This window comes from Cynara cardunculus (genome assembly GCF_001531365.2).
Source record: "Cynara cardunculus var. scolymus isolate 2C chromosome LG 2, CcrdV1, whole genome shotgun sequence".
Taxonomy (NCBI): Eukaryota; Viridiplantae; Streptophyta; class Magnoliopsida; order Asterales; family Asteraceae; genus Cynara; species Cynara cardunculus.
The window spans coordinates 9536252-9547188 of NC_037529.1; the positions used below are offsets into that span (position 1 = coordinate 9536252).

Here is a 10937-nt window from a genome sequence, read left to right on the forward strand (position 1 = left end):
TGTACTAGTGGGACCTTTTGATGTAATCCATGTTTCTATGTAATGAAATATGTGTTTTATGCAAATGTGGAGTATGGGGTGTTACACGGTAAGTGTTTACCGGTAAAATTTAACACTATTATTTTCTTACCGGGTAAGATTTTAGTCCACCAAAACGATATCGTATGCAATAATTTACCCGGTAAGCGCTTACCGTGGTAAGAGTTGTCGCCCTTACTTACCGGGTAAAACTTATGTTCCTTGTCTCGTTCTTACCGGGTAAGATTCTTGGTCCTTACGATATTCATCCAATGAGATAATGTTACTTAATAAGCGCTTACCCGAATAAGCGTTTGTTGAACGGCCCCCAAGATTAACAAAGTTGGTATAAAAGATTAAATCCATAACAAAAGTGAAACTATGATGACTATACATGTAATTATTTCATTTTGGGACTTAATCCAAATTTTCATATAACCACAGGGACTAAATTTGTAATTTACTCTAAAATATGAATATGGATTAAATTTTGAGGAAGAGGAGTAAATATATGTATGTGACTAGATTTACACGGGGTTTAAAGGCCGCCACAAGTTCTTGTTACATTTTGGGGGAAACCTGCGTCCATCTTCTCCTAGTGTTCTTCCGCTGATTTATGGATTTTCCTAATTGAATCACAAAATCGCAGGTACATTTTCCTCCATCTCTTTCGATTGATCTACGCACAACTACATTTAATGTTCTTACTTAGGGTTTTAAAGCAACCGGTGAAATTTCAGTAAATATATGTTAATGGTTATTGAATGCATGCTTAATTATTTGTATCAGATTGTGTTCTTCTGATGTCTAAGTAATTGATTCTATCACCAAGTTTGCTGTAAACTTTTAATTTTCTAGAGGCGTATGATTCCTATTGATTCCATTTATGTGTTGCTCAAATATGCAGCAATTTCTCTAGCTCTCAAATTATGCACTTTTTTCTTTATGTACCGGGTTAAGTCTGTGCAATGGTGTTGATAAATTGTTTTGGTTGGGTCTGCAGCATCATAACTTATCCAAAGAGGTGATAAAGCAGTTCAGTTTCATACTGTACAAACATTCCGATTTCGTAACACATCTAATATTGGAAAAATTAGTACTTGTGTTCTTCCAAGTTATCATAGATCACCGTGGAAATTGTATTATGTTTGATAAAGGGTGTAGATTCAGGTATAACGATTTATGAAGCTAATTCTATAGGTGACAGCAAATGGTGAGCAAATGCTTTTAGGATACTAGACCAAGGTGATAACTGTTTTTCTTCTTTGTCAAGTGTGTTTCGGATCAGTTGATTCTCTTTCACCCCTTTGCTTACACTTTTCACATATAAACAAATTTCATTTGTAGTGTATACATCATTGACTGTGGCACTCTTAGTATCTACACATATCAGCCTCCGCCCTCCTTCATTTAACAGATTTGAATGATCTTTTTGTTTGCATACATGTTGAATGTAGTTTTCAAGGTTTAGGGGGTCTTTGGTTAGAGGTATTAAGCAGTAATTAATGGAAATGGTAATAAAAGAAACTGTTTGGTTTATATATATGATATAATGGGTTCATTCCCCTAAAAGCCCAAATTTCATCCCGGGTTAAACTCCAGTCATTTTCATTCCGATTTTCGTTCCACATCCCATTAATGTTCATGTATGTTTCTTGTTCAGATATTGGTAAATTAATGTTCATGTATGTTTCTTGTTCAGATATTGGTAACATTGTGCAGTTATGGTTCATATACTGCATAGCATATACGGTCATCCGTGTTTATGGTCTGACCGGCAATAAAACCAAAATGCGTATACAGTTGAACATAGTACTTCGAGGTTCTAACATGGATTCTTGGCTTTCTTAGTTGATTGAGAATGTTCCAACTTCCACTAATCATATACATAAATACACAACAGTTGGTGAATACAAGTAAAAACTGCTTTATGAATACCTATCGTTTTTTCCTCTGCAGCGGTCAGGAGAATGCGTAAGACATAACCTACATTTATCATTTATCAAACACGTAACAAATGGAAACTCCACAAAAGGGAAATGAAAACCATCAAGAAGCCACAAGTCCCTCAAATGCTGGTGGCTTTAGAGGGTTGATTTATGAACAGTACTGTAAAGCCAAAGAAAATGCAGAAGCGTATCCTTATGTGTGGGCTTCCTATCTTATTGTGTATGGTGGATTTGGTCTTTGGGTGTCATATCGCTACAGAAAGCTCTGTAAGACTGAAGACAGAGTTAAAGCCCTTCAAGAGAAACTTCGCAAACTTCGTCAAGAGAGAGAGCCAGGAAGCTCCACTGCCTCGACTGAAAATGTACCATCGTCCTCCAATAAACCTACCAAATAGTCTCTGGTAAGCTCCGTTTCAGTTGAATGAATTTTGCAAGGGAAATGCTTTGGCATAAATCCTAGGATCTTTTTGCTGATATTTGTGTAGACATTAATTTTTTTCATATGAGTGTTATTAGGTTTTTTGTACCAAAATTTACACTACACATACTTTGCAGAAGAAGTTTATGTTTGATCATTGGTTGAGATCACTTTTGGTGATACATGTTTCTTCTGCTGGAAATCTTCATTTCAATGTTGAACTTGAGGAGACTTCTAAAGAATTGAATATTTAGTTTAAATGCAACCTCTCTAACTGCTGAATTTTTGTTCTGCTATACATGATTCGTACAGTCATGCTTGTCATAATAATGAACTGTGAAAAGTTCCAGCAAAAAAATGGTTAGGATGTAGTATAGCATCATCATCAACTCAGGTATATGATACAGTTTTGAAGGTTTCCAATTTTGGGTTATCAAGTACTGCAATGTCCGTATCCACTTTTCATGCGTCTTCAAAAGGTGTACGGCCACTGTGTCTGGCCAAGGCTCATGTGTACCCCTTGTCGGTGGCTCTGGATAGTTATACATTGACCACTTAGCATTATGGCGGTTTTTCCCATTCCGTGAAACTTTATCTTCAGGCCCTTCTATGTGCTTTTTTGGGATATCCGAATCTCTTAGCCACTCAACTATATCCCATGATACCAAACATCCATACTAGGGCATGGGATAACATAGCCATAGTATAAGTCTTCTCTTGGTAGTGGCATTAGCTCTCCGCCAACTTGTTCAACCGGAAAATATGCATCGTCATCACCCTTCATCACGTAATGGTGGTGATTCTGAGCCTAACTTGAAGTCTACACGAATGGACAATCGTGCCCTTGGAATCAAAAGAGATGCAACCTGTGTTGACCAGCTTCTGATAACTTGGTTTGAGGATGTTTTTGGTAAATTGGCAGCAGAAAGAAAAGGGTGCATGGCCACAATGTGGTGGTGGTTCTGAGCCTACCGTGAAGTCGACACTAGGGTTGGTTGTGAATATACGATTGTGCCCTTGAAATATAAAGAGATGCAGCCTGAGTTTAGTCGGTTGACCCAGCTCCCAATAGGTTTTGGTTGGGGTGATTTTGGTAAATTGCAATTTTGAGCATAATTTGATACGAAAGCATATTTAAACAAAATTTTGCTTGAAACTGAAGTCACATTAATGGTGAAGAGATTTGAACGATTCAATTAAACATATGTACATGAACCTGAAATTAAGCCTTCAATTACATGTTATTGCTCTTTTGAACGGTTTTTTCTACGAAGCAAGACGTCTTAATGTCTCGCATAGATCATGTGTTGATGCAAGTTGGGGTCTTCTGGTAAACAACCTTTTTATCGTTTGAGACAGATATACCCTTTTTTAGACCTTATTTTTAGATGAAATATATTGGTTCGGTTTGGCTTGGTTCATAGATTATGGAGTAAATTATGTTTTTTGTTCTTGTGATTTGTTAAAAATTATGGATTTCGTCCCTATGGTTTCAAAATTTTGGTTTTCATTCTTATAGTTTGCAATTCATTTCCATTTTAGTCCATGAGGCTAAAACACTACTTTTAAGTATGAAGGACTAAAATAGAAATGAATTGTAAACCATATGAACGAAAAAAGTAATAAATTTTAAATCACAGGGATTAAAAAGATAATAAATTTTAAATCATAGGGATTGAAATTGTAATTTTAAAATCTTAAAGATGAAAATAGAAAATTTCAACATACCACATGGACTAAAAATGTAATTTGCTTTAGATTATGAGTTTCTTCCGAACGCTTGCTTGGTGGAGTTATTTCTCGAGTTGATTTTAGTGATGCGCTTTTATATTTTTACGACTTTGCGTTTGATTGGTTGAATTAAACTCAATAAGGTTGGCTTGAAAACTCTTTGTAGGGTTGAGATCGAGAAATAATAATACAAAAAGAAAAAATAAAAAAAATAATAATAATAACAAAACGATCACTTTATTATGTTTAAGTTGAATATCTATTTTTATATATTTTTTCGTTCCGTTTTTCATGAATTTTCGGTTCTTTTTCTTCAAGGGCAAATGGCCCCTTCCTCAAGAATACCCTTCAAATATTTACCGGAAATTAGTTTTTGGGAAAAGCGATTATGTTTTTAAATATTATTATATACGAATTAATTGATGCGATAAAAAATAAATATTAAGTTTTACATTCAAGATTTTTATATATAATCAATTGCATCAATTAATTTTTTTCTATTAAATTTATTTTTTTTGCATTAGTAAAAAACAATTTTTATTGTGGTAATTTAGATTTTTTTAAATGTTCAATTTGATATCTGAATTAAAAAAAAACGAGATTCGAAATGAAAAATAGATTTTATTGCATTAATTTTTGAAAAAAACGAATTTTAGTTATTTTTCTATAGTTATTTTGCAAGTTGGTTCCCCAAAATAGGAATCAGGTGCAAGTTGGTTTCCCAAAATAGGAATCAGGTACAAGTTGGTTCCCCAAAATAACGATTTTGAAAGTTGGTTCCCCAAAATAGGAATTAGGTGAAAGTTGGTTCCATTTTAATGCAATTTTCCCAAAACAAAACATGTAAATCTTTTAATATGAAATAAATATTTAACTTTGATGAACACTATCTTTTAACTGTTAAAAATATCAGTTTTCTGAAGATGTCATGTGGAAGTTAAAATTTTTAGTTCTCTGAAGAGTGTATTGAGGAGGAGTGAATCGAGGAGAATGAGCGAATCAAGAGAGAGACCAAATCGATAGAGATCGTATCTGGAGAATGAGGAGACGAGGGATGACATTGAAAATATTGAAATCTGAATCATATGGGGTTTGGATAGATTAAGGAGCGATCAAGAGATAAAATTATCATTCAGAGTTTTTTCAAAAGTCTTGTCAAACAAGATCAGGTCTTATTGAATCAGATCATACCCTCCTAATGACATCAATAAATAGTAAACAAGCAGTCCAAAATCACGTGTGTAAACGATGATGGCGTTATCATTTTTTTTTCACTTTTTATAATTAATAGAAATGTTTATTTTTTTTAAAATAAAATAAAATAAAAGACATAATTCCAGCTTGCATCCTTAAAGTAAAAAAAAAATTCAATTAATTTATAAAATTTTGTCACCATCACCACTTGGTAACGAATATTCCCTAACAATGATGGCTTTATAAACTTATTGCCACGAAATCAAGAGTCTGAAAAATGAATATAAAAAGATTAATCAATTTAGGGTCGTTTATCAAATACTTATCGGGTAAATATCTACTGACAATAGTCATCACACTCATTTCTTTTGTCGGAATGTCGGATAACATTCTCGATCATCAAAATAGATTGTTTGTAAGCATGTCTTACCCGTTAAGCACCAATCGGGTAAAGGTATTTTTTTTCTTAATTACAAGATAAGAGCTTCGGTTGGTGTCATACTCTTATAAGATAAGATTCTTGGTCCTAACGATACTTACAGATAAAAACTTACCATAAATGTCTAAAATCAACATTTTTTTAAAAACAATGAACAAATCATTATCAACCAAACCTTTTTAATACCAAAGCGTCATCCACGCCCATTGTTTCGTCTTATTGGGTCAATATTTGAATAAAAGAAATTAGGTTTTCTGATTTAAATAAAATACAGAGAAAAACGATAAAAATATTTAAGACGAGAGAGAAAGAGTCATGAAGGGTGGCTTAATTTTGTTTAGAAAAAAACTAATAAGCATTTTTATCATGTCGTTGTCTAAAAACATGTATTAATAATGTTATTGGTATTATAACGTAACCACAATATATGATACTATTATATAAGTATCGAAATTAGAGATGTAGAACTCTCGGTCTTTTTTGGTCTTCGAGCTGAGCCTTCCAAGCGTATTTTCAGAGAGTAAAAAAAGACTTTAAACTTTTATAAGTCCGAGTGGGAACTTTTGAGGTTGAAAAAGGTCTCGACCAATATTTTCTGAGTCGGAGTGTTTTGAGCTTTTTCAAGTCAGGTTTAGGCCTAATTGGGATTTGAGGCCTCGATCCAATGACGGATCTAGAAACTTTTATAGTTGGGGGCACACTTAGGGATGCAGAAAGAAATTCAAAACCAAATAATTCATTCGGATGAAAACGGATTTGGGATTTTCTTTTTGGCTTAAACGGTTCAGTTAACCAAATAAAGATAACTTATTCAAGTCGATTTTCAGTTGACTTTTTACTAATTCATTGAGATGTATAATTTTTATATTTCGAATGAAAATATCAGTGTATGCTGCAAATGGACCAATTAACAACCAGAATCTCAAATTCGGGGCCCTTGCCTTGTTCTTGTTGGAAACACAATAGAAAAATTTACTAAACAAATCTTTTTATAGCTTTAAAAAAAAAAAAAAAATTATTGGTTTGTTGGGGGCCTAGGACCCCTACCACCATGCACTAGATCTGCTCCTGCTTGGATCAGACCAGGTCACCAGGCTACAAACTCGCTAAGCCCAAAATGTGTGGGTTGGGTCAGTGGAGTATGGAGGGGGTCTAGTCGCATACCCCTATCGTCTTATTGTTCTATTCGTTGCCAGATAAGCCAGACTCGGTTCTGGATAGGGTTGGATAAGCCAGACTCGGTTTTGAATATGAGTTTTTATTTTAGTTAAAATAATATTATGTCTTTTTCTTTAAAGTGCATCCTGTGTGAAAAAGGTGTCGAAACAATGGATCACTGTTTCTTTTCTTGTTCGGTGGCAAGCATTCTTTGGAGGAAAATTTGGGCTTGGTGGGATCTTAAAGCTCCTCGACTTTCATCGGTGGCTGATTTTAAAATGCTGATCAAACAAGTAGGATCTCTTCGCAAGGTTGGTATAATATTTTTATCAGTATGCGCTGTGGCTCTTTGGCATCTTTGGAAGTGGCGGAACGAAATTCTTTATGCTGAGGATGAGGTGAAAACCAAGAAAAAAGGTGAAGATCCTTTCCCTTGTGTTCAAAATTTCTCGAAGCTTAGGATGGGAAGCAGAAATCGTAAATTTCATCTTAATTGGGAAGTTTGGTCTTCCTCTCCCTATTTTATTTAGTCTCTTTGTTTTTGTCCTCCCGCCTGTTTGGGATAGGTTTTCTTTTTTACTTTGGTTTTGTAAGGGGATGTCTTGGTTCCGTCTTTTTGCCCCTCGCTTTTTTGGTTGCGTTGTATTTTCTTGTATCTAGCTTCTTGCTAGATTTGTTTTTGTTTTAATTTAGTGGTTGGCTTGGTGAGGGTGATGGCCTGGCCGAAGCTCTCTTCTTTGTCCTTCCTTTTGCCTTTCAAAAAAAAAATTATTATTTAATCTTTCACATAATATGAGATTGTTTCCGGTATAAAAATTTGGCATTTAAATCATATATTTTTATAGAGTATATAACAAGGAAAACCTTAAATCCTTGGTAATTATTTTCGTTGACATTGATCAAGTCAACGAGAATAGTCGTGCTGTCGTGCATCTTTATCCAACCGAGTAACCGCAAATGACGGCTTTGAAAATTTACATAAATTCCCCCTAACTATTCAAAAATATAAAATGTGGTTCAAACTCAACAATTTTCTTTCAACTTGGTCCAGTTTACATAAGCTTTAATGAGTAAAAAGTTTGACGTGCACAAGACATGATTATACTTTAGCGTCCTGTTAGTCTCCATCCTTTTTTGCTTAAATATTTTTTTCTACTGTGTACATCATTCGTTACCTATTCATGTTTGTATAGGTTTTAATGCAATTTATTCCTTTATTTTAATTTAAATAGCTTTTGCTACGGTTTATACTTTTATAAAATGATCATGGCCCATGCCATTGATCCCTTTTTATAGGGTTTGATTATTGTTAACGGGAGAGGATGGTTTTCGTTAAGTTATTCAATGAAAGTGTAATTAATAAAGTGTTTTTAACCGAAATTGTAAAACAATTAATAATCTGAGGACTACTTGTGTAGTTTACTCTTAAAAGAATTTGATTTCCACTTTTTCTTTCCTTGGTAAAGTTATTATATTGTTTTTAAATCAAATTACATTTTTGGTTCATATGATGTCATAAATTACAGGGATGGACCCAACATGGTACCATTGACATGTGTTATCGTATTTTTTTTTTATCAAAGGGTAAAAAATTTCAGATTTATGAATTGTTCAACCGTATTAGTTTGTTATGTGCTATCATGTATATTTTAAAACTACAATGAGAACAAATTTTCTTTGAGAGAAATGATTTTCAATGTTTTTCTTTCATTTCAGACCCGGGTTCAAATCTGTTCGTGTCATTTTTTTAGTTAAATGGTGTCACCATTTGAAATTTTTTGCCTATATTTATTTTTATAGTTAAATGATGCAACCGTTTGAAAAATTTTCTGGGTCTGTCCTTGACGTCCTCATCATTGACGGTTCTATGGATTTAGTCCATTGTCCCAAAGATCATTAGTAGAGGTCGGTTAAGTCACCTCACATGAGGAGTACATGTCATTTTGGTCATTTTACTTTGTTTTTTCATTTTTATATAATAAATTTCAATTTACACGCATGTTTAAAGCGTTTGTACAACCATTAATACACACACAAAAATAGCTCATTTAATGGTGAATGCTTCATATATTCGCTTAGTCCTCCCTCCCTACCCCTCTCCATCTATGGTTTTCATCGTATATCTGATAACATATTTGATTGACAGAATACACCAACTTTACTAGAATCTTCAGTTTTGACTATAAAATCTCAATTCATGACTTTCCAAACTCAACATCCCTGATGTCGTTTCATTTCTTGGTTTCTTGATCCATTTTGTCCTGAAATTCTTCTGGATTTTTTGAAGAAAATGACACTAAGCTCTATGGTTGATTTAGTGAACTACAAAAACGATCCTTGTCGTAGGTTAAAAAAATATATACAAAAATGGTCTCTGAAACACGAAAGGTACAAGAATGACATCCCTGATAAGCATTTTGCTTTGAAAATGGCCCCTTAATATTAATTCCGTTTAAAATTGTAAACTAAGAGGCCGTTTACCAAATACTTACCCGGTAAGTATTTATCAACCAAATTTAACACTATTATTTACTTACTGAGTAAGATTTTAGTCCATAAAACGACATCACATGCAACAATTTACCTGATAAGTGCTTACCGTGGTAAGAGTCGTCGCCCTTACTTACCGGGTTGTCTCGGTCTTTCAGGGTAAGATTATTGGTCCTTACCATATTCGTCCGGTGAGGTAATGTGACTTGATAAGTGCTTACCCGAGTAAGCATTTGGTAATAACATTTTTATCTTCTAACCTGTTTTTCAAATAATCTATTACAAAATTATAATATATAATATATATGTGTATATATATATATATAATTTAAAAGTGAAAAAAGAATTATTTATATTTCTAACTCTGTTCGCGGTAACTTCTAATGAAAATTCAAATAAAGGGACATATTTATGTATTTGTTTATTTATTTATAAAAAAATATCCACATTTGACTGCTTCAAAGTTTAGCAGCTTAATTTAAATTTAAATAGCTTAATTGGACGTCAGTCTATAAACCACCACAAACCATCACGCGGTTGTCCCTTTCTTAATCACATCTATATAAATACCCACCAATTACCAATCCATATTATAATTCTTCATAACATACCAACTTCTTTTTTTATTCAATCAATATCCTTTCTAATTCAAAATCTCAACTTTCTTGCTCTCCGAGTTTTTTTTTTTTACATCAATGGCGGCTCAACGCAAGATCAGCCGTTGGTCTCTGTTAGGCAGGCTGCGGACCGCCGTAAAGAAGGTCACATTCCTTCTCAACTTCAACATGAACCGGTTACGGCTTGCCTCCTCCATGGTTCGTGGTGGTAATCTGAGCAGCAGGCGGCTCAGCTTCAACGAACGCTATGGCTTGACATCCATCATGTCTTCCTCCTCCGACGAAGATTACACAAACTGGCGGTCTCCAACAGCTTCTTCGTCTCCAGATCAGCAAGGTGATCAGCTACAGAAGACCAGAAGCTTTCCCTTGCAACGAACCACAAGTTTCCCTGAAGAAGATGATATTGATAAGAAAGCTGAGATGTTTATCGCCAATTTCTATCGACAACTACGGATGGAAAGACAAGTATCTTTGCAGCTCAGGTACAACAAGGATAATACAACATCCAATACTTATTCACCATGAATGTATATATAAAGATCAGTCTTAATTTTCTGTTTCCAAAAGTAAATAATGAAGTTTTTGGTGGTGATGTCGTTCTTGAGCAATTATTTTGGCCATGGGAATGACTATGGATCAGATCGATGAATCAGATTTTGAGAAAAGACTCAACGATTTGATCATATATATATATATATGGAGGTCATCATTTTGGTGTTGAGATCTTCATTTGTAATATTAGTATTCGGGTTTGTTTGTTCTTTAAATTTGTTGATTTTTTTATCGAGTTGTAGGGAAAAAAGAAAAGAATTTGGCTGCTTTATTGTTCTTGACTGAAATTTTCTACCGAACCACATCCTTCTTTAAGTCTTGTTCAGTTGGGATATGTAATTATTCATCCTTTTCTACTTTGATCTTCT

General features: G+C 33.9%; 1 protein-coding gene and 1 long non-coding RNA gene across 2 annotated transcripts; both read left to right on the plus strand.

Moving 5' to 3' along the window:
- Positions 1–544: 544 nt before the first annotated feature.
- On the plus strand, positions 545–2647 carry LOC112507220. The gene is made up of 2 exons (XR_003068505.1): positions 545–667; positions 1978–2647. It is a non-coding gene; the product is annotated as an uncharacterized LOC112507220 (long non-coding RNA).
- Positions 2648–9995: 7348 nt separating this feature from the next.
- On the plus strand, positions 9996–10937 carry LOC112507213. Its single transcript, XM_025111681.1, has one exon. It carries the CDS (start codon positions 10093–10095, stop codon positions 10540–10542), a length of 450 nt encoding a protein of 149 aa, XP_024967449.1. The 5' UTR covers positions 9996–10092; the 3' UTR covers positions 10543–10937.

Bases quoted from the DNA above. Each gene is read 5' to 3' on its own strand.
- LOC112507213 (XM_025111681.1), top strand. From the start codon at position 10,093: ATGGCGGCTCAACGCAAGATCAGCCGTTGGTCTCTGTTAGGCAGGCTG.